Source organism: Rosa chinensis, chromosome 6 (assembly GCF_002994745.2).
Source record: "Rosa chinensis cultivar Old Blush chromosome 6, RchiOBHm-V2, whole genome shotgun sequence".
Lineage (NCBI taxonomy): Eukaryota > Viridiplantae > Streptophyta > Magnoliopsida > Rosales > Rosaceae > Rosa > Rosa chinensis.
This window is the reverse complement of record NC_037093.1, coordinates 5,868,426-5,891,466: the sequence shown is the minus strand read 5'-3', so window position 1 is coordinate 5,891,466 and position 23,041 is coordinate 5,868,426. Positions and strand designations below refer to the sequence as shown.

At 41.0% G+C, this 23,041-nt stretch overlaps 4 protein-coding genes and 1 pseudogene across 4 annotated transcripts; 2 read left to right on the top strand and 3 right to left on the bottom strand.

Annotated features, from left to right (window-relative positions):
• Positions 1–1,031: 1,031 nt before the first annotated feature.
• On the bottom strand, positions 1,032–2,194 carry LOC112172469 (probable carboxylesterase 18). The gene has a single exon (XM_024309826.2). The coding sequence runs from the start codon at positions 2,133–2,135 to the stop codon at positions 1,125–1,127; it is 1,011 nt and encodes a 336-aa protein (XP_024165594.1). The 5' UTR covers positions 2,136–2,194; the 3' UTR covers positions 1,032–1,124.
• Positions 2,195–4,941: 2,747 nt separating this feature from the next.
• Positions 4,942–5,955, bottom strand: LOC112170675 (pyruvate kinase isozyme A, chloroplastic-like). The gene is made up of 2 exons (XM_024308003.2): positions 5,837–5,955; positions 4,942–5,708 (listed from the first exon to the last, which is right to left on the bottom strand). The coding sequence occupies exons 1-2, from the start codon at positions 5,953–5,955 to the stop codon at positions 5,198–5,200; spliced, it is 630 nt and encodes a 209-aa protein (XP_024163771.1). The 3' UTR covers positions 4,942–5,197.
• Positions 5,956–8,240: 2,285 nt separating this feature from the next.
• Positions 8,241–8,684, top strand: LOC112170673. Its single transcript, XM_024308002.1, has one exon. The coding sequence runs from the start codon at positions 8,241–8,243 to the stop codon at positions 8,682–8,684; it is 444 nt and encodes a 147-aa protein (XP_024163770.1).
• Positions 8,685–10,722: 2,038 nt separating this feature from the next.
• LOC112170672 lies at positions 10,723–11,711 on the bottom strand (annotated as a pseudogene).
• On the top strand, positions 11,571–21,525 carry LOC112170670 (TMV resistance protein N). The gene is made up of 8 exons (XM_024308000.2): positions 11,571–11,712; positions 12,082–12,217; positions 13,693–13,999; positions 14,201–14,696; positions 14,940–15,079; positions 19,498–20,447; positions 20,557–20,835; positions 20,920–21,525. The coding sequence occupies exons 4-8, from the start codon at positions 14,221–14,223 to the stop codon at positions 21,523–21,525; spliced, it is 2,451 nt and encodes an 816-aa protein (XP_024163768.2). The 5' UTR covers positions 11,571–11,712; positions 12,082–12,217; positions 13,693–13,999; positions 14,201–14,220.
• Positions 21,526–23,041: the final 1,516 nt, after the last annotated feature.

Here is a 23,041-nt window from a genome sequence, read left to right as displayed (position 1 = left end):
ACCCGTCATGACCCATTTAATAAACGGGTCAGTCACGGGTCAACCCGCCAACACGAAGTGAACCCATATAACCCGTTTATTAAATGAGTTCGGTTATATTATATATATAAACCGCATAAACGACCCATTTAAAAAAATAATAATATATGCATATAAAGGTTGAATAAGTCTTTTTCTCATTTTATGCTAGGGTTACCGTTAACACTATAAATTCTCTTGTTTGGGTCATGTATCAACACACAAACCCTAACACTCACGGGTCATCTGCATCAAATTTTCTTCTATATTGATTCTCTGCAAACTGCAAAGGTATATTAGTATATAACATATCCATCTGCTGCTCATCCAAGCTAAGAGAAATAATGCCAAACTCATTAGCATGTGACCATTTTTTCTTGGTAAGTGACGTTAATTACTTGTGCAGCGTTTCTTTACTCTTTTACTGTGAGGAAGTAGATCTTCCTTTTAGTGTCCTAATTACGTTTTGTATGAGTTTGATGCTAGTTTAATCTACTAATTTTGAATTGCTTCCAATTGTAGGTGGTGATCACTTGCTTTTCTTTTTGAATAAAGTGAAGAAGACTTTGGAAGCTAGGATTTGATCGATGCTCTACATTCAATTTTAAACTTCAAATTTAATTATGGATTAATGGATTATGCTATATTTTTCTTGTAATATTAGAAGCTCAGAGTATTTGATTCTAGGATTGGACAACTTGGATTTGATTATTCATGAATTATATATAATTATTTATACACTTTGTCTTGTGGAGTTTTTAGTGAATTCAATTAAGTCATGCATTTTTTTAGTTAAATAGGTCACAATGTTAATGGGTCATTTTATCTAACACGACACGACCTATTTATTAAATGGGTTAAACGGGTTGAAAACGGGTAACCCGTTTAATAAACAGGTTGAGTTTGGGTTTAAATTTTTGACACGATTATTAAATAGGTTGGGTTTGGGTTTGTCTCCCATAACACGACAAATGCCTTGACGGAACCGGACACGACCCATTGACAGCCCTACAAATTGTGAATGTCGATTTTATTTTATTTTATTACAATTCATGTATCCTGGCAAACAAATTGGTACAGAATTGGAAATCGAAAAACAACAAACGTCATTGTCTTGTTTCAGCAACATTAACTGACTGCAATTGCACGAAATCCCTGACTTTGTTAATAAACACAGAAGAGTCATCCAACTCAGGATAAGCATAGAAAGTATGAATGGCGTTCGGAAACACCACCAGCTCCGCTTGTTTCCCGCGTTCCTTCAATCCCTCACAGTACCTCTTCTGCCAATCCTGCAATGGATCAAATCCCCCAACAAACACAATCGTCGCCGGAAAATCAACCCCCGAAATATCCACCGCGTTCGGCCCGAACACATTCACCACCGGGTGGTCCCGATCCGACCCCTCCGGCAAAAACGCCTTCCACATCCAGTCCGTCCGCCCTACGTTCACCAGCGGCACGCTCTTCAGTCTCTTCTCCGATTCCGTCCGCTCCTCTCCGCCGAAAAACGGCTGAATCGCCAAGATCCCGACCACCTTCAGATCCCGAAACTCGTGCCCGCTCGCTCTGATCGCCACGTGGTGCGCTATGTTCCCGCCGGAGCTGTCCCCGGCCAGAAAACACTGCGCGAGATTCGCGCCCTCGAACAAGCTGCTTTGACTGTCGTCGATGAACTTGAGGACGTCGAAACCGTCGTCATACTGGCACGGATACCGATGCTCCGGCGCGAGGCGGTAGTTGACGGAGACGACGACGGCGGGGATCTCGCGAGCGAGGCGTTGACAGAAGTCGTCGTAGGGTTTTGAAGCGGCGGACATGAAGGCGAACCCGCCGCCGTGGAAGAAGACGATGATGGGGAGCTTGGTGGTAGCGGCGGTGGGAGTGTAGAGGCGGAACCAGAGGTTGCGGGAAGGGTCGGCGGCGACGAGGACGTCGGAGCTCTTGAGGTTTTTGTGAGGTTTTGTTAAGGGAGAGGGTTTGTAGTCGAACAAGTTAAAGAGGCGACGGTTGACGGTGAAGTTTGAGCGGCGAGAGGCGTCGGCTGCGAAGGAAGCGGCGGAGACGAAGAGGCGGACGGTCCATGGCAGATGTGGTGAGCTTTGGATTTCGGCCATCTCCCCTGTTTTGCTGTTGACTATGGACAACGTAATATTTAAGAGTGAAGTATAAGCGAAGGTGATGGCGGATTTGTCTACATTATGATGATGGATGGATAGGAATCATAGGATATTCAAAATGTAGCCCCACCCACCACAAAGTCCGGATTGATGACAAATTGACGATCGCCGTAGGCACGACTTTGCTTCCACTTTGACGAGCACGCTTTGCATCGGTCAAGTGCAAATAAACTGTGAAAGAGTAAAGGCGTAATTCTCCACTTAGCAGTACAAATTGTTATTCTACTGCATGCAACAGCAAGCATTCATCACAGAATTTAATTAGCAGTGCGCTGCTATCTAAATTTTGGCCAACACCAACAATTTGATTTCAGGGGACACCGTGCCAGTAAAAGAGATTGTTAGTGTGATCAAGTTTTTTATCAGATTTGTCACAACAACTTATCTGAATCAAGAAACGGACCTTTTTCTTTTTATTATGCCAAGATGGTATTTTTGCTACCAGTTTTTCCAGCGAGATTGATCATCATAGTTCTCCAAATCGCAAAACGGATGATCTCTTTACTGATCATCAAGACATAAACTACTGACAAAGTTTTCCTCAACTACAATATTATGCTATCTCAATAGACAGCTACAAAATGTTGCATAAAGTATTCCATGGTACCTCCGCTCTCTTCATTTTCCAAATCCCACAGCAGAGAAATCAAGTTCAACAAAAGATATTAAAGCCCTCTCTATACACATCTATGGGATGTATCAAGCACATGCACTTCTTTTGCTCCACTCTAATCAATGATGCCAATCTCTCCAATCCAAATCATGACCTTTTTAATTATTACCTGACACTACTACACAAAAGGCTTCACACGACGGTTTAAAACTGTCGTCTCACGTTTTGCATTTCCGTGGTCTATCGAGGCGTCGTCTGATGAAACGCTGTCAGACGACGGTTTTCAACCGTCGTATACCGATCATTGGGTCGACGGTTTGCAGCTGACTTCGTCGTCTGATGGACCGGCAGATCTGCCGACATGCTGTCGACAGAAATATGTCGTGGTGTGACTTCTACTCATACCACTGTTTTAGGATTCCAGCGTGGTGTGACTTCCACTCATACCACGGTTTTAGGATTCCAGCGTGGTGTGACTTCTACTCAGACCACGCTTTTTAGGAAAATGTGGTGTGATGACTTAAAAATTCAGTGCATGTGTGCTTTCACACGACACATATAACTTAAACTGTTGTACCATGACATTTGAGACCATGATATCAATACAAACCGTCGTCTGAATTGTAGAAATTTTGTTTGATTGTACCCTAAAAACCTCATCAGATGACATATTTTCCTACTATTGTTGTAATGGCAAAATTCAGATTCTGGAAGCAAAAATGACCAAAAGAATGGTAATTTAATCATAATAGAAAGCTGTTATAATCTCATAGCATTCTAAATGGAGATGTATCCACAAAATAAGGGATCACAAAATAAGGCCAACCCAAAAAAGACCAACTTCTAGCCTCAGTACAACTTCTACCTAAACAAATTTTTCTCTATCACTTCAAAAGCTTTCATCACTGCTCCATCTTCCACATGATTATCCAGTTTATAAGCAGCCTTCAAACCTGCATCATTGTTTTTAGAACAAAACCACCACGACAAACTTGGCCAGAAATGTGCTTTTTAAAGATAGGTTTCCACTTCTCCCTGCAGAACAAAGTACAATTTATACCAAATGAGAGAAAATAGTTTGTCAAATAACAAAGTACAATTTATACCAAACATAGATCAAAAGAGAAGGAAAGTAAACCTGGACAATATTCAAGTAGAAATAAAGTTAAATTAAATAAACTTAACAAGATGAAATAGATAAAAAAAATCCTGGACATATATGGTATTGCTAAGTAGTCCTCATCCAACTAAGTCTAAACTAGATTTTTAAGACCACATATTACTTGCATGAGAAGAAATTCGAGTTTTGTTTACCTCTAAACAAGATTTCACCATTGTACACAAGGTGTGAATTATAGCTCTTCCTGATGAGTAAGAAGAAAAACAGTGTTTATCAGACAAATGGTTGGTTTCATAAGAATGGTCAAATTAGAACATGTCAAGGGATGCTACGGAATAACGTAAATAGCTGAAACTAAAATAATTTAAGAGAGCAAATCTGCAAAAGCTCTACCAAAATTTAGGGATGAGATACCTGAAAGAAAAGTGCACCTCTTTCACATATCAGGTTACAATTGGCAGTGTTCCAATTGGAGTATTCATTGACATACTTGTAGTGTTCTTCACAAAAAGACTTCATACCAGCCAAAATAACAAAACAAAAGAAGGGCACAAATCAACATTGCACAGGAATTTATTCATAACAGTAAACTAATTTTCTTTATGCAATATCATGATTAGTAATACTAAGATTGAAAGGAGAACATCAGTGTATATACATTATTAAATTACACAAGTAACAACAATTCGTGAATACATGCAGTAGTGGACTCATAATCTCATCAAGAGAACAAGTATATACAACAAAATAAAATTACTAAAAGAGGAGGAAAGGACTTGCAAGAATGAAATGTACAATATAGATGGAGCCACAATGTATAAAGAGGAAAAAGTCCAACTTTATGTCATTTGTAAATGTTAGTCCAGCTTCTAGACAACCAGGCTTGGTGCATCGTCCTCTATATAAAACGAAAATTTTCAGGAATAAACCAGGGCTACCAAATGGACAAACTAAATATGAATGATTCTGAATAATCAAACGAGCGTTGAACGTTTATTTCATGTGTGTGTGGGTTTTGTTAGTTTGTTGAATTTGTTACATAATCTTTCTACACAAAGGTTGTTGTAAAATCAATTCATTAGAAAATCTGGTGCAAAATTCATTCTAGCAGAAAACAAGACTTCTTATCGAGACATTCAATGCACATCTACTGCATGTATGTTATGTGATATATGCAACCAACTCAGCGAGCTTCATACCACAGAACAAAGAGTACCAACCAACTGGACAAGTCCTTCAGCTGAATCACAAACATATTTACCAAAGCTAATAACAGATATCAATCAAAGAATGCTTACCCATCTTGGCAGCAGAAATACAAAGCTCCTCCGATATACTGTCTGAAAATGATGATCCAATAGCTGGGAGTAACATAGGTTCATGACGTTTCTCTTCCCTCCACCACCTCTCGATCCTCAAACTGACACTTCTGAGAACAGCTAATGACTTATCTGGGAACTGGCCCATAGCTGACTCACCAGAAAGCATCAGAGCATCAACTCGCTGCCTCACGGCTTCAGAAACATCAGCCACTTCAGCTTTAGTGGGTGTAGGATACTCGATCATAGATTCGAGTAGTTGAGAAGCAACAATGACTGGCTTATTTAGCTGCCGACATACTTGAACAATCTTTTGCTGGGCTGATGGGACCTGTTCCAATGGTATCTGAGCACCTAGGTCACCTCTTGCTTCCATTGCTCCATCTGATGCAAGGATGATCTCTTCCAAGTTCTTTAGAGAGTCCATACTCTCTATCTTTGCCACAACAGAAATATCGCTGCACCAACATGATGAAAGAAATCTCATGAGATACAAATTTACCATCTTGGACATAATGAAAACTGCCAAAATAAAAGGAACAGTGATGCTGTGTGCCAGTGTGGAATTTAAGAGTTAACTCTTTACCGAGACCGTGCTGCAATATAGCTTTTAAGGTGATTGATCACTTCAGCAGACTTGACAAAAGATACAGCAATGAAATCAACACCTTCAGCCCCATTTTCCTTTGAGTGGAAATCGTGCATTCGTGTAATAGTAAAAGGTAAAGTTAAAAAAGAAAAAGAAACCATGAGTCATCTGCTCTGACTGCTCATCAACAACATGGTCATCAGTTCATCACAGTTCAATACAATACCCAGCAACTAAACATTCACAGACTCACAGTTTGATAACATTCACAGTTTATAACATTCACAGAATCACAGTTTGATACTTTGAGAGTTGAGACAATGACTCACCACAAAACCCAGAAATCACCGAGCTTGCAGAATCCAAAACCCAGAAATCGAGCTTCAATAATCAGTCAATCACCGAGTTTGAATTTTGAACCCAGAAATCAAGCATGAAGAATCACCAAGTTTCGAGGTTGAACCGAGCTTCAAGCCTTGAACCCAGAAATCGAACCCAGAATTCCCAGAAATCGAGCTTGAAGAATCAGTGAATCACCAAGCTTCGTGGTTGAAGAATCACCGACCTTTAAGCCTTGAACCCAGAAATCGAACCTAAAATCGAACCCAGAAAGCCCTGAAAATCGAACCCAGAAAATCAAAAATTGTGAGATTGAAACCCAGAAATTCTATTGAAAGACAAAAACCCAGAGAAATTCGATTTACCGGCGAGCTAGAGAGCTAGAGAGCTGGCCGGAGACTCGGTGAGAGACTGAGAGTCTGAGAATCGACTGATCGAGGAGTGGCGTTCCTTCTTGATTTCAAACCCAGAAAGGGAGAAAGCGCCTAGGCTCCGACCGTCCAGAGCCGCCCAGCCCCGCCTAGGCGGCCGACTTTATTCCCAGCGCCCAGCTCGCTCGACTAGGGGAGAATCGGAGGGGTACCAGAGAGATCTCGGAGGCGGTGGATTCGTGGTCAAGGGCTTTAGAGTCGGGGATTGGGAAAGAGATTGTCAGAGTAGCAGTGGAGTTTTGGAAAGAGAGTGAATGCTACCATGAGAGTTGGGTACTAGAGAGTCGGGGTGGCTGTGGAGTGAGTCAGAGACAGCGAGAGAGTCGGAGTGAGTTCGAGAGAGAGAGTCGGGGTGAGTCGATTTGTGGGGTTTTGTGGAGTGAATGCCGTGTCGGGGTATAGGCGTGGGCTGGTCTAAGCTAAGGCATTAGTTTTGGTAAGACTTTTTATCTAGTGTTCTAATAATTTGGTCTGAATGGATATATGCTAGTGTAGTTGTCTAGCTAGCTAGGACACGGCCATTAATGTTGATTCACATATATGTACAAGGCATCAGACCATGTTTTTCCACATATACGTTGTCTGAATGCCACTTTAAAATTTTCAGTTTTGCCGCCTCTTGTTGTCCGGTAAGAGGGAAATGGATTTGGAGGGGTGAATGGAGGGAAATGTTGGAGGGAATGTTGGTGGACATGTTTTGCACTTGCAAATCTATGAATTCATACCATGGTTTTAAACAAACCGTCGTATCACCACTACATGCTGAGGAATACCAAATTGTGAGAAACTTGCCGCCTCTATAATAATTTAACCTCACACCACACTTCCATTTATAAACGTCTTCTGAAGCAATACATAATTCCAGCATGAAAAACACCCGTTGGTTGAATTCATATTAGAAGACGGAAATTTTACAACCGTCGTCTCAATAACGAGAAATTATTCACACCACGGAAAACAGTGTTACGTCGTCTAAGAGGTGTCGTGTGAAGCCTTTTGTGTAGTAGTGTGAAAGAACAAATGAACTTGAGCGCAATTTCTTGTGTTAGATTCATATTTTCTCCTAAAACAATAGAAGTAAGAACCAAAACTATGATGAAATAATAGACTGAAATCACTGAACCACAAATCCCACAGATAACTACACCAGCGCGTATCAGGTATTAAAAAATAAATAAATAAATAAATGAGAGAGTCCGCACCAATTTTCTTTTCCCCTTTTGTGACTTTGTCAAAAGGGAGCCACACTAAAATGGGAATACTTTTTTTTTTTTTTTTGTCAAAAGGGAACCCACACTGGGAAATTCCCTTTTGTTTTCGGACAAGTTCCACATGGTCCTTGAGAGATTTGTTCTCAATAATTTTCTCTTCAGCCTTATCAAAACCATATATTGATGAACCAATTTTCTTCCGATGACATATTGATGATCCAATTTGCTATCGAATCTTGTCCGAAATCAGGGAGATACGTACAATTAGATATTGATTAAATTAACACACATGCTAATGACATTGAGATTATCTTAATGAGAATAAAAAACAAGGTAGCTAGAAAACATAAAGCATGTGAGAGTAATTCAGAGGTTAGTAGGATCCTAGATGATAGCAAAGTCTCTATGAAGCATGACAGGATGGCTGCAGCGGGTTTCGTCATTAGAAACCATGCTGGCTCCCCTGTGGTGGCTGGAACTAGGAAGATTGGCTCCACTACTATTCTTGTGGCGGATTGTAGCGCGCTCAAAGATGGTCTCCTCCATGCGCTGCATCTCAACTACTCTAAGCTTCTAGTGGAGGGTGATTCAAAGCTGGTGATCGACTGTGTTAACAAGATTAGTGACCCTCCTTGGAAAATTTGTTCTCTTATTCGTGACATCCAAGGCATCTCTAGAATGTTTGAGGAAATCTCTTTCTCTCATATTCCTCGTGAAACAAATTTTGTGGGGGACGCAATTGCCTCCCTTGGACATCAATCTTCGGATGTGATTATATGGCGAGACAAGCTTCCTCTTTCAGCTTGCTCGGCGATTAATCTAGACCAATTTAGTTTTTGTGTTGTTAGAGACTTTGTGTTGTAACTTTATTTTCCTCTTAAAAAAAAAAAAGTCTATATGCAAACTTTTTTATTTTATTAAAATTCGACATGTATATCCTGAAGAGTGTATCTCATCTGAGGCTCCTGCATTCTTGCAAGATGTACTTTATGAAGACAACTGTAATGCTTCTATACCATGGGTATAGATATTACGTCCCTCCAGTTGCAACAAAATTTACTTAATAATAATATGAACGTGGGGATAAGCCTTCCAGCTTGACTGAGTTCTAAACCTTATTATTTAAAAAAAGAAATAAATAAATAAATATAGCATTTCCTATGCAGTTTCATTATGAAAGAGAACAAATGAAACTGTGTTAGTGTTTTGTATCCTCTCTATAGTCATCTTGTGTGTTTTGCTATGTGAGTCATATTCGAGACTAGAGAGCTTGTGTTACTTGTAAGCTGTAACCTTCTTATAAGCTTTTATCATAAGTCATGAAAATTGCTTTGTTGAATGTTTCTTTAATCTAAATCCATCTAGCTTGTTTAAACCGGCAAGTTAGAAGGAAGCTTGTTTCCTTTAAAATTACACATTAGGAAGTCAAAGTCTACCACTAATAATTTGATCCCCACATTTCTTGGTCAATCATATCTACAACTTGATCAGAACCAGAACCAATTCTTGGCTGGCTAGGAACCAGAACCCATTTCCCTTCTCTTTCTTTCTGCGAAGCAAAGAAGGCGACTCTCACTTATATGTAATTAACCCAAACATTATTGAAGTAGAGCAATACCAAGCAAGGCCTCCAACACGACTACGATGTTGATGATGCAGCATCTAGTAGTATTGCTACCGGTGCAAGTTAGCAAGAGGAAGAAGAACCTCATTCAAGAGGATTTAAACAACTCAAGCTTCTTTTATTTTATTTTTTATTGTTTAAAAGATGACTCGAACTAGGCCTCATCATTTGGCTAGCGGATCAAGTGAGCCAATGGAGACTAGCAAGACCTGCGGGCTCAAAGCCTGGTCCGTCCCTCATACAAGCCCACCTCGATGGGTAGATGACGGGGCTTGGCTTAGGGGTTTAAAACCCAGCCCGACCCATCAAAAGCCCGCCAGACCCTGCCCATAAAAGCCTGCCAAGCCCGGCCAGGAAAAGCTTGTAAATTAATTTAATTAGCTTAATTCTATTTACTTTACACTTCCATAAATTGTTAAAAATAGCTCGGGTGTCCAAAATAATCAAAGAAAAATTTCACATACTCGTCATGTAGTGCGTGTTATTATTGTATCCGAAGACTTGTATCCGCGGACATCACGCCATCGGTCAACCAAGAAGGAATGCAAGTGATGACGGTTGACCAATTCGATCGAATTCAAAAATATGGTGAAATTGACTAAATTTTTTTACCACACTCATAAATTATTAATAATCTCATCCAATGGTCGGTTTTTCCATTTTCTTTGAATTGATAGAGATTGCTCTTTGAAGTTTATGATATATAAATACAAGTTTATAAAAGTAACCAAGTTTGACGTAATTGATCGAATTCGAAACGAGAACCAAACTAGTTGGATTTTTTATAACCACCATAAAACATTATAATCTCTCCATCGAGCAGTTGGTTTCTCCAAATTCATTTTCCACTTCATCGTTGCTTTAGAATGAACCTCAACAATTTAAATGCAATGTATAAGTCATACAACTGTAAGAGGCAAATTGGTATAGGTCAACGACTTTGTAATTAAAATTGAAATTTTTATCTTATGTCTACGCACATCCATCGATGAAATATTTACAAACGTGACGTGAAAAAATAACCACATTTCGCAGTTGTCACGCCATCTGTCAACCATGAAGGAATGCAAATGACAACGGTTGACCTATATTGGACTAATTAAGTTTTGTGCTTACCGGAGTTGATCAAAAGTTGACCGGAGTTCTTCGGAAGTCGATCGGAGACACGCTGGAGAAGAGAGAGAGAATGACTGTTGATTTTGTATCCAAAATATAACATATTTTTTAATCTTGTAACCTTGTGAGAAAAAAACTAGTTGGTGGCCACAGCTAAAAAAACATTCAAAAATGTACTTATATATTATTACCATTCATATATCCTGGCAAACAAATTGGTACAGTATTGAAAATCGGAAAACAATAGTTATTGTCTTGTTTCAGTAAAATTAACATTGCGTTTTGTACGAAATCCCTGACTCTGCTAATAAACACAGAAGAGTCTTCCAACTCGGGATAAGCATAGAAAGTATGAATGGCATTTGGAAACACCACCAGCTCCGCTTGTTTCCCGCGTTTCTTCAATCCCTCGTAGTACCTCTTCTGCCAATCCTGCAACGGATCAAATCCCCCAACAAACACAATCGTCGCCGGAAAATCAACCCCCGAAATATCCACCGCGTTCGGCCCGAAGACATTGACCACCGGGTGGTCCCGATCCGACCCCTCCGGCAAAAACGCCTTCCACATTCAGTCCGTCCGCTCTATGTTCACCAGCGGCACCCTCTTCAATCTCGTCTTCGATTCCGTCCGCTCCTCTCCACCGAAAAACGGCTGAATCGCCAACATTCCGACCACCTTCAGCTCCCGAAACTCGTGCCCGCTCGCTCTGATCGCCACGTGGTGCGCTATGTTCCCGCCGGCGCTGTCCCCGGCCAGAAAACACTGCCCGAGATTCGCGCCCTCGAACAAGCTGCTTTGACTGTCTTCGATGAACTTGAGGACTAAGGAGAGATGTTCAAGAAGGGAGTGGAAGCGTTTGTGAACCGGCCATAAAGAAAGGTTCAACGTACCCTGCAGAAATTCATAAAAGAGACTTAGGAGCAGCGTTTGTGAACCGGATGCAAGCCCATCACATTGTGACAAGGGGAAATGACTCAGTTGTTCGTAAAGGTGGTTTGAAAACAGTCCAGATAATGACAGAAAGGCGGCAAGATAATAAGAAAATGACCAAGTTATCAGGACTGGAAACATTTTTAGTGGATCCAGAAGCTTTGGCATCAGAGCTACAAAAGAAGTTCGCTTGTAGTGCAACTGTGGCAGAACTACAAGGTGTGTGGCACAAATGTGCACACTGAATTAGTATTTATTGGAGAGTATCTTCTCTCTTGACTCATTATGTGGACTGTACTATTTTATTAGACCGGTTAACATTTGTGAAAGTTTTAGTGTAGATTCTGCCTTTATTTATTAATTTTTTAATGAGACATGGAAGTGATTATTTGTATATTTTTCGTTTATTTTATTTACTTATTTTTTAATATTGAATTATGGTTTACATATATACACATATAACAACATTTTACCCATACTCCATATGCGAACTTTAGTCGATTTGATTGTCTGGGGATAATATTTATCGTCACATTATGAGGATTCCTTCTGAGAGTTACTGATGATACACTTATGTTTTTCCTTTAGGTGAGAAGGGGCTGGAGGTTCTGGTTCAAGGTGGAGTGATTGAGAATCTAGCAAAACACTTGATTGACACAATATGGGATCCCAAAGAGATACATTGAGGTTCTTGACAAAACCAGGAGATGAGAGGTTGAGAAAGGTTAGTATATCTTCTTGATGGTAATGAATGAGAGGCAAGCTGGGAAAATTGTTCTGTAGCATGTGGAGAAATTGTTGCTTATCAATTCTAAGAACCTGTTTGGTTTATGTTTATGATTTTTGAAGAGGAAGAAAAAGGGAGCCACGACTTTTTTTGAAATAAGAACAAAGTTAAAAATAAGAACAAAGTTCAAATGGTTTTTTGTTTTTAATTTTATTTACTCTCATCCTCTCCCCCACCCCTTTTTCACTCATCTTTTTTTTCTGTAGTACGAAACAGAAATGTTATTAGTGGCTCCCTTAAAATTATTGGATTTGCATTGTCCAAAAAATAAAAATTATTGGAACCTCTCTCTCCCCTTGTCTTTATTGTATTGCTGGCATCTGTGGACTGGCAAAAATACCTGATACACTCTTGCGTAGTTATCCATGGGATTTGTGGTTCAGTGACTTCCGTCTATCATTTCATCATAGTTTTGGTTCTTACTTTTATTGTTTTAGGAGAAACTATGAATCTAACACAAGAAATTGCGCTCAAGTACTTTTATCTATGGGATTTGCGGTTCAGTGACTTCAGTCTATCATTTCATCATAGTTTTGGTTCTTACTTTTATTGTTTTAGGATAAGTTATGAATCTAACACAAGAAATTGCGCTCAAGTTCTTTTTTTCTTTCAGGTAATAATTAACAAGGTCATGGTGCATGTGCTTTTGATACATCCCATAGATGTGTATAGAGAGGGCTTAATATCTTTTGTTGAACTTGATTTCTCAACTGGTGGGATTGGGAAAATGAAGAGAATGGAGGGTACCATGGAATACTTTATGCAACATTTTGTAGTTGTCTACTGAAGTATTGAGAGAGGAAAATATTGTAGCTTATGTTTTGTCTGGTAATGTTGTTATTTTTGTTTCTAAATGAGGTTTGAGGAGAAAATGTGTGAATAATAAGAGCAGGATTGGAGCAGAAGGATGATGAATCCGGAGGCAAGGATAACAAATAAATGTATATGCAAGTGATAGAATAAAAATAAAAATTAATTGAAGGATGATCATTAGTTATGACAGAAGAAAAATATTAGAGAATGGAGAAAATCTGCTGAACCTTTCCCAGTTCATCCAGTTTGGAATCACCCTTACTCCAAACTGGCTGCTCAGGCTAGTTCTCAGTTCAGCTTTTAAGTTTTAAAGATAGTAGCAGTTTATCTGGTTTATCTGGTTGGCCTTCGCACTCCCGTTACCGCTGCCATGGCTGCCCATTCGCCTGCGGACTAACCCGCTTTATTTTGATGATATATTATGAGCATAAATCAATGGGCAATAAACGGAAAAACCCAAACTCTTTTGCAAGGTTTTACTTTTCTATTGCGTGCAACGATTTCACATTCTCAACAGTAATGGCTCTTGGAAAGAACATGAAGAGCGAAGAACATGAAAGGGAATCCGCACTTATTTTCTCTTTCCATTTTGTTATTAGAGGGTTCGAGCCTGCTGGCAACAACAAAACAAATGCGGTGGGCCCCAGCTGACTTGGATCGCATTGTGACTGACTGGTGAAGTCTGAAGACCGGAGTCTCCTCCTGCTAAAGTCTTTCACGATCTAGATGACTAGATCTATCCTCACCCATTTCTTTCCGCTAGTCTCTCTCTAATCTACACTTGTCGATCTCAGTCACTCCCTTGCTTGCTTCTCGATCTTTTTATATTTTCTGTTCAAGTACTGCTGCTACGTGATTCCCATATTTGAACTCTGAACCGCAACTTCAAATTGACCCCAAACTCAGGTTAAAGCTCCATTAATTTCTCCTTATTTACGTTATTTTGCTATATATCTACTAATCCATTCGTTTCAGTATAATATTTGGCGTTTATTTTTTTTCCCTAGTATTTCTGCAGCTCTGCTGATGATTTGTTGTTTATTAGAATGTTCATATATAGTGGATTTACAGAGAAATCCATCATTATTTCTGTTTTCTATGCAACAGGACAGTAGGTTCAATTGGAAATGAGCACAGAGAGCTCTTCACCTCCTCGGTGGAAATATGACGTCTTTTTGAGTTTTAGAGGTGAGGATACTCGAAAGGGTTTTACAGACCATCTATACACTGCATTGGATGATAAAGGAATCACAACTTTCAGGGATTATCCTGAACTTGAAAAAGGGGAAGCTATTACTCTAGCACTTTTTGCTGCAATTAAAGAATCAAGATTTGCTCTCATTGTTCTCTCACAAAATTATGCATCGTTGACATGGTGCTTGGAGGAACTTGTGAAAATTCTTGAATGCATGAAAGCAAGAGGAACTGTGCTGCCAATTTTCTATGATGTTGATCCCTCTGATGTACGAAAGCAAACAGAGAGTTATAGAGAAGCCTTTGCTAATCATGAAGAAAGGTTTAGGAATGACGAAGAGAAAGTGCAAAGGTGGAGATATGCTCTAACAGAAGTGGCAAGTTTCTCTGGGTGGAATTCAAAGGAATGGTATACATATACTCTTCTCTTTTTGTCTCTTTCCATTTCCTTAATTTACAAATAATTAATTTTTCTACTCTTCATTATGTTATTCACAAATAATATAGGCAGATAACCAATTGAGCTTATGAGGCTTTTTAAATGTCATTACAAGAATATATAAGAAATTAAGTCCAATGCAGAGACATTTTCATAAACTAAATTAATCTTCATAACAATAACCTGATAAGTTTAGCCTATTATGTGTTGTAGGTATGAATCAAAGCTCATTAGAGATATTGTTGAAGATATATGTAAAAGATTGCAACCTACATCATACAGTTATGCAGAAAATCTAGTTGGAATTTACTCAAGATTGCATCCAGTTAATTTGCTTTTAGACGTACGGGTGGATGATGACAAGACCCACCCCGAATTCCACTATGGAATCCGAAGTGGCCCTGCGGGACCCACTTTTAAAGGAGATTTACCAAAAATTTTGGCATAACCTCCTTTAAAAATGGATAACCCAAAATCCTGTGGAAAACCAAAATTCACTTCTAATAATCCAACCACAACTCCTGGAGCCACCCTGCTCCCATAATTCAACCAATCCCATCTCAAAGCTAATAACATCATACATAATCCCCAAATCACCAAAGTTAGGTCATAGACCTCAAATATAATTCATACAAGTCTGGGTCACATATCCCTTAGTAATCAGAGCATTCTAGGAATATAAATGGACAAGGAGTGCAGTAGGTTAAACATGTAACCTATAGAATGTGATGGCGGAAGCAGGTGCGGTCACTATGGCTCACACTTGTACACCGAGCAGCAGTACTGAAATCTGGGCATTTGAAACCGAAGGGCCCAAGGAAAAGTATATAAAAACGTTAGCGTGAGTGGACAAAAATAAATAATTGAAAGGAAAAAGGAGTTTATACTTTTCCACATTTATATCAATAAAACTCCCGATGCATGCAATAATTAAGAAAACCACGAGAAGCTTCGCTTAAGAAAAACTCACTCTATCTTAAGTGCTCTTCCCGCAGGTAAAGAAACATACCACTCACCAATAAGGAGTAATGATGGCACATTTGCAAAACATGCGAATCTACTGGACATAAAAGAGTGCGTCGCACCAGGATCAATTAAGGTTAAAGCAGGTTGATGAAAGATAAACAACGTACCAACGATAACTTTCGGTGAATCACGGCCCTCCTGCTGGGTCATGGCGTGTAGTCTAGCATGTGTCACAGGACGACCTCGCTGAGCCCTGCCCTGCTGAGAACTAGCTCGGCCTACCGAGCTGGTGCGGGCGCTGCTAGTAGAACCACCAGCTGAGGACTGACCAACAGTCTGAGTGGGGGTAGATCTAGCTCCCTGAGTCGCAAGGGGACAGTCCCTCCTGAAGTGATCCTGCTGACCACAAATAAAACATCCTGCTGTCTGGTAATGCCCAAACTGGGCTGGCTGGCTAGCCGAAGCCGCACTCGAACCACCATGATAACTCTTGGACCTCTCAAACTGTCGTCCACTAGACTGACCCCGAGAGAATCTCCTGTCACGTACCCTGAATCTAGTACGGGACCTCGAACAGGAACCACTGCTCTTTCCACTACCAACTGAAGAACCAGAACCAGTTGTGGAAGTAGCCCTCTTAGATGGACCCTGGCTAGGGCCACCAGGATCCCTAAGGTGAAATCCAGCAGGTGAGTCCGACTCAATGTCCATGGCATAAGATACAGCCTCAGCAAAGCTCCGGTACGGTGTGCCTAACATCTTATCCTTAAACTTTCCTCCAAGTCCCAAGATAAATCTACGAATCTTACTTTGCTCAGTGCGAACCAAATCCGGCACATGATGGGCCAAGGAGAGAAACTCCTGCTCAAACTCCAACACTGACTGCTCATCTCTCTTCACCAAGCTCAAGAACTGGTCTTGCATCCGATTAAGGTGGGCATCACTAAAGTACCGTCCATAGAAATGGGTCTTGAACATGTCCCATGTCATGGGGCCAGCATTTGCAGGGTCATTAGCAACATCAATCCACCAATGCCAGGCGGTATAAGGTGGGCATCACTAAAGTACCGTCCATAGAAATGGGTCTTGAACATGTCCCATGTCATGGGGCCAGCATTTGTAGGGTCATTGGCAACATCAATCCACCAATGCCAGGCGGTATCCTCAAGAAACTGTACTGCCAAAGTCACTTTCCTATCCTCTGGAAGATCCATCTGGGAGAAAACTCTCTCCATCTTGTCAATCCACCGCTGAGCCTCTACAGGTGAGGCGACAGAAGCAAAAGTCTGAGCCCCATGCCTCCTAGCACGCTCCACAGTATAGTCAGTACGTGACCCGGGGAGTGCTGCAGCAATCTGCCGAAAGAACTGTCCAAAAGTATCCGCAAACCCCCTAGGTATCGGCTCATCTTCCCCAACCGGAGTTCTCTCACGTGCTCGGCGATTTCGAGCCATAGTACCTGAAGAAAAGTATTTAAGAAGTTCAAGGATCAGTACAACAAGGTATCTACTTTACATGCATAATAACACACTAGTACCGAAGAGCACACGACCGGGATCCGCTGCGGTCGGGCCATCACTCGGGAGGTACTAGGCGTCATTAGGCATATAAAGTAGCAAGGAAGTAAGGAAGTCTATAGAGCACTAGGTTTCTAGATTCTGTAGACTTCCTTACTTGCTACTTTATATGCCTAATGACGCCTAGTACCTCCCGAGTGATGGCCTAACCGCGGCGGATCCCCATCGTGTGCTCTTCGGTACTAGTGTGTTATTATGCATGTAAAGTAGATACCTTGTTGTACTGATCCTTGAACTTCTTAAATACTTTTCTTCAGGTACTATGGCTCGAAATCGCCGAGCACGTGAGAGAACTCCGGTTGGGGAAGATGAGCCGATACCTAAGGGGTTTGCGGATACTTTTGGACAGTTCTTTCGGCAGATTGCCGCAGCACTCCCCGGGTCACGTACTGACTATACTGTGGAGCGTGCTAGGAGGCATGGGGCTCAGACTTTTGCTTCTGCTGCCACACCTGTAGGGGCTCAGCGGTGGATTGACAGGATGGAGAGAGTTTTCTCCCAGATGGATCTTCCAGAGGATAGGAAAGTGACTTTGGCAGTACAGTTTCTTGAGGATACCGCCTGGCATTGGTGGATTGATGTTGCCAATGACCCTGCAAATGCTGGCCCCATGACATGGGATATGTTCAAGACCCATTTCTATGGACGGTACTTTAGTGATGCCCACCTTAATCGGATGCAAGACCAGTTCTTGAGCTTGGTGAAGAGAGATGAGCAGTCAGTGTTGGAGTTTGAGCAGGAGTTTCTCTCCTTGGCCCATCATGTGCCGGATTTGGTTCGCACTGAGCAAAGTAAGATTCGTAGATTTGTCTTGGGACTTGGAGGAAAGTTTAAGGATAAGATGTTAGGCACACCGTACCAGAGCTTTGCTGAGGCAGTATCTTATGCCATGGACATTGAGTCGGACTCACCTGCTGGATTTCACCCTAGAGATCCTGGTGGCCCTAGCCAGGGTCCATCTAAGAGGGCTACTTCCACATCTGGTTCTGGTTCTTCAGTTGGTAGTGGAAAGAGCAGTGGTTCCAGTTCGAGGTCCCGTACTAGATTCAGGGTACGTGACAGGAGATTCTCTCGGGGTCAGTCTAGTGGACGACAGTTTGAGAGGTCCAAGAGTTATCATGGTGGTTCGAGTGCGGCTTCGGCTAGCCAGCCAGCCCAGTTTGGGCAGTACCAGACAGCGGGATGGTTTATTTGTGGTCAGCAGGATCACTTCAGGAGGGACTGTCCCCTTGCGACTCAAGGAGCTAGATCTACCCCCACTCAGACTGTTGGTCAGTCCTCTGCTGGTGGTTCTACTAGCAGCGCCCGCACCAGCTCGGTAGGCCGAGCTAGTTCTCAGCAGGGCAGGGCTCAGCGAGGTCGTCCTGTGACACATGCTAGACTACACGCCATGACCCAGCAGGAGGGCCGTGATTCACCGAAAGTTATCGTTGGTACGTTTTTTATCTTTCATCAACCTGCTTTAACCTTAATTGATCCTGGTGCGACGCACTCTTTTATGTCCAGTAGATTCGCATGTTTTGCAAATGTGCCATCATTACTCCTTATTGGTGAGTGGTATGTTTCTTTACCTGCGGGAAGAGCACTTAAGATAGAGTGAGTTTTTCTTAAGCGAAGCTTCTCGTGGTTTTCTTAATTATTGCATGCATCGGGAGTTTTATTGATATAAATGTGGAAAAGTATAAACTCCTTTTTCCTTTCAATTATTTATTTTTGTCCACTCACGCTAACGTTTTTATATACTTTTTCTTGGGCCCTTCGGTTTCAAATGCCCAGATTTCAGTACTGCTGCTCGGTGTACAAGTGTGAGCCATAGTGACCGCACCTGTTTCCGCCATCACATTCTGTAGGTTACCTGTTTAACCTACTGCACTCCTTGTCCATTTATATTCATAGAATGCTCTGATTACTAAGGGATATGTGACCCAGACTTGTATGAATTATATTTGAGGTCTATGACCTAACTTTGGTGATTGTAGTAACTTTTACCTTTTGGAGATTATGTATGATGTTATTAGCTTTGAGATGGGATTGGTTGAATGATGGGAGCAGGGTGGCTCCAGGAGTTGTGGTTGGATTATTAGAAGTGAATTTTGGTTTTCCACAGGATTTTGGGTTATCCATTTTTAAGGGAGGTTATGTCGAAATTTTTGGTAAATCTCCTTTAAAGGTGGGTCCCGCAGGGCCACTTCGGATTCCAGGGTGGAATTCGGGGTGGGTCTTGTCAGATGATGTCCGCTTCATTGGGATATGGGGAATGGGCGGGATTGGTAAGACAACTATGGTAAGAGCGGTGTATGAGAGAATCTCTCATGAATTTGAAGTTAGCTTCCTTCTTACTGATGTTAGAGACTCTGTTCAAAGAAGTGGTCTCCTAAATCTACAAAAGCAACTTCTCTCTGGGATTTGGACAAAAATGGCTGACATTTTAGACCTCCATGAAGGAGCCGCCATAATGAGGAGGTTGTTATGTCACAAAAAGGTTCTTCTGATTCTTGATGATGTGAACCATTCAAGCCATTTGAAATATTTGGCAGGAAGTAAAGAGTGGTTTGGTTCAGGGAGTAGAGTTCTCATCACAACTAGAAATGAGCATTTGTTGATCGAACATGAAGTAGAGAGAAGATTGAAGGTTGAGGAATTTAATGATGAGGATTCTCTTATTCTTTTCAGCCGGAAAGCATTCAAAAAAGGTTACCCTGAAGAAGATTTTCTTGATTCTTCTAAATCTATCATAAATTATGCCAAAGGTCTCCCTTTAGCTCTTGAAGTATTGGGCTCTTTTTTGTATGGAAGAGATCTCAGTGAGTGGAACAGTGCATTGAGAAAACTAGGAAGAGTGTGTAACTTGGAAATTTTTGACATACTTAAAACAAGTTACGATGGTCTAGATGATGAAGAGAAGACAATCTTCCTAGACATTTCATGCTTTTTTTGCAGAAAGAAAAAAGATCGAGTAACAGAAATACTGATCAGATGCGATGTTTATGCAATTATTGGAATAAAATTTCTTACCGAAAGATCTCTCTTGACTGTTTCACATGGAAGACTACGGATGCACGATTTGCTCCAAGAAATGGGTCGGGAAATTGTCCGTCGGGAATCTACTAATGAGCCAGGCATGTGCAGCCAGTTATGGCTTCCAGAAGATGTCAAACAAGTCTTGACCAAAAATACTGTAAGAGATTTAGTACAAGAACAATTTTAGTTACTATTTGCTAATGGCAAGTTAGTCTAATATTCTCAATTTCTTAGTCCTAATATTTTTTATTGGTGATGTTTCATAGGGAACAGAAGCAATAGAAGGCATTGTTCTGGACTCAATTGAGGCTGGAGTAAAGATGGATGTGAATGCTAAATCCTTTTCAATGATGAATAGATTGAGATATCTTGTCATTAAGAATGTGAACCTATCGAATGGGCTTGAATGTCTTCCTAATAGTATACGGATTCTTAAATTGACTGGGTATCCCTCGAAATCTCTCTCATCACATTTCAACCCTGAAAAGCTACTAGAACTTAACATGTGCAGTAGTGGCATTGAACATTTTCCGTTGGAAATAGTGGTATCAAGTACTTACATAATATTTCACTAGTTACAGAAGAAATTTTAAATATAAAAGCTAATTTTCTTTTGTTTTACTTGACAGCCTTTATACAATTTGAAAACCCTTAAACTCAGCAACTCATTGAATCTTATCAACACCCCAAACTTTAAAGGTATGCCACATCTTGAGCTTCTGTTTCTAGAAGGTTGTACAAGACTGTATGACGTTGACCCAGGAATTGAAGTGCTTGACAAACTTACGATGCTGAACTTAGAAGATTTCAAGAATCTAGTGCATTTTGCAAGCAGTGTACGTGGCTTAAAATCTCTCAAAGTTCTTAATCTTTCTGGTTGCTCAAAGCTTAAAAAACTACCGGATGACGTGGGTCATTTAGAAAGGTTGGAGGAGCTTCATGTGAATGGCACCGGCATAAGAGAACTACCTTCCTCTATTGGAATGCTTGGAAGACTTTCTCTGCTGAAAATGGAAGATTGTAAACTTCCTGTGTGTCTTCCGAGCAGTGTAGGTGGCTTAAAATGTCTCAGAGATCTCAATCTCTCTGGTTGCTCAAAGCTTGATGAATTGCCAAATGAGTTGGGTCATCTTGCTTGTTTGGAGAAGCTTGATGCGAGTGGAACTTCTGTACGAGAAGTCGAGAACTACCTTGGCCTATTGGCATGCTTGAAAGACTTGTTTCTATGTCCTTGAGAGATTGCAAACATCTTGTGTGTCTTCCAAACAGTGTAGGTGGCTTAAAATCTCTGAAAGATCTCAATCTTTCTGGTTGCTCAAAGCTTGATAAATTACCAGATGAGTTGTGTCTTGTTGCCTGTTTGGAGAAGCTTGATGTGAGTGGAAGTGGCATAAGAGAATTGCCCTCCTTTACCGGTCTTTTGAAAAACCTCAAAAAATTATCTCTTGCTGGATGTAAAGGACAGTCACCTAATTCATGGAACAGGATCTTCAATCCCTTTTAGTTATTGCGAAGAAGAAGTCACATTCAAGCAGGATTGTCGTTGGCTAGTTTGTCTGGTTTGCATTCGGTTCAATCCCTTTCAGTTATTGCGAAGAAGAAGTCACATTCAAGCAGGATTGTCGTTGGCTAGTTTGTCTGGTTTGCATTCATTAACCGAATTGGATCTAAGTGATTGCAATCTTTCTGAAGAAGCAATCCCCAGTGATTTTGGATGCTTAGCTTCATTGAGATATTTAAATTTGAGCAAAAATCAATTTGTTAGACTACCCGAGAGCATTTGCCAACTCTCTAGACTTGAATATCTTCGCTTGGATTGGTGCCGCAAGCTTCGGACATTACCAGGGTTTCAATCTCATGTTAGCGTAAACGCTAGCGACTGCATTTCATTAGATACATTGGCCAATCAAATAGGACAATGCAATTCGGTGCTACAAGCAAGATGTGTTAACTGTTTCAAAATGGTGGAGAATGAAAGCTGTGAGAGAAGTGCACTTTCATTGCTAACACACTACCTGAAGTTTAAACGTTGTGGTTCTTCCGTACATTCTCAAAAAACTAGGTTTTTCTTTGTTGGTCCTGGAAATGAAATTCCAGAGTGGTACAATCACCGAAGTGTAGGGTCTTCGGTAACTGTAGAGCTGCATCCTGGTTGGTTTAATAACAAGTGGATGGGATTCACCTCCTGTGCCGTTTTTAGACCACTCAAACCGGTCCCGCCCTTGGAGTAGTGGTCCATTGATGTTTGGTTGACGGCCAATGGAGAACGTTGGGAGTCCTGTGGTCTAGCTTTTGGGAGAGAGTGGGGTCAACCTATGTTGGATCACATTTATTTAGACTATGTGCACCGTGATGATGCACACTGTCCTGAGTGGCAGGATATCTACTATCAGCTTGAATTCTCATTTAAAACCCGCCTTTGTTATTCATCCAGAGAAATGGATGAGGAAATAGTGCAAGTGAAGAAGTGTGGGGTCCGTATGGTATATGAGGAAGATGCGGAGGAGCTTTGGCAAACATTATTGAAGCAGAGCAATACCAAGTCAGGCCTTCAACAGTACTATGATAATGATGCAGCATCTAGTAATTCTGCAACTGGTGCGAGTCGGGAAGAGGAAGAAAAACCTCATCCAAAAAGATTTAAAGGACTTGAGCTTGACGGGGCAGGACCTGGGTGACCAGAAAAGTGGTTAATGCTTTTTTTTTTTTTTTTTTTCGGTGAAATGAATTGAATTCTTGTCTTGAACACAT

Bases quoted from the DNA above. Each gene is read 5' to 3' on its own strand.
- LOC112170675 (XM_024308003.2), bottom strand. From the start codon at position 5,955: ATGCACGATTTCCACTCAAAGGAAAATGGGGCTGAAGGTGTTGATTTC. The intron at 5,709-5,836 runs GTAAAGAGTTAA...ATGTTGGTGCAG, and splicing joins TATATTGCAGCACGGTCTCG to CGATATTTCTGTTGTGGCAA.
- LOC112170673 (XM_024308002.1), top strand. From the start codon at position 8,241: ATGGCTGCAGCGGGTTTCGTCATTAGAAACCATGCTGGCTCCCCTGTG.
- LOC112172469 (XM_024309826.2), bottom strand. From the start codon at position 2,135: ATGGCCGAAATCCAAAGCTCACCACATCTGCCATGGACCGTCCGCCTC.
- LOC112170670 (XM_024308000.2), top strand. From the start codon at position 14,221: ATGAGCACAGAGAGCTCTTCACCTCCTCGGTGGAAATATGACGTCTTT. The intron at 15,080-19,497 runs ATGATGACAAGA...GGGTCTTGTCAG, and splicing joins GCTTTTAGACGTACGGGTGG to ATGATGTCCGCTTCATTGGG. The intron at 20,836-20,919 runs GTATCAAGTACT...TTTACTTGACAG, and splicing joins ATTTTCCGTTGGAAATAGTG to CCTTTATACAATTTGAAAAC.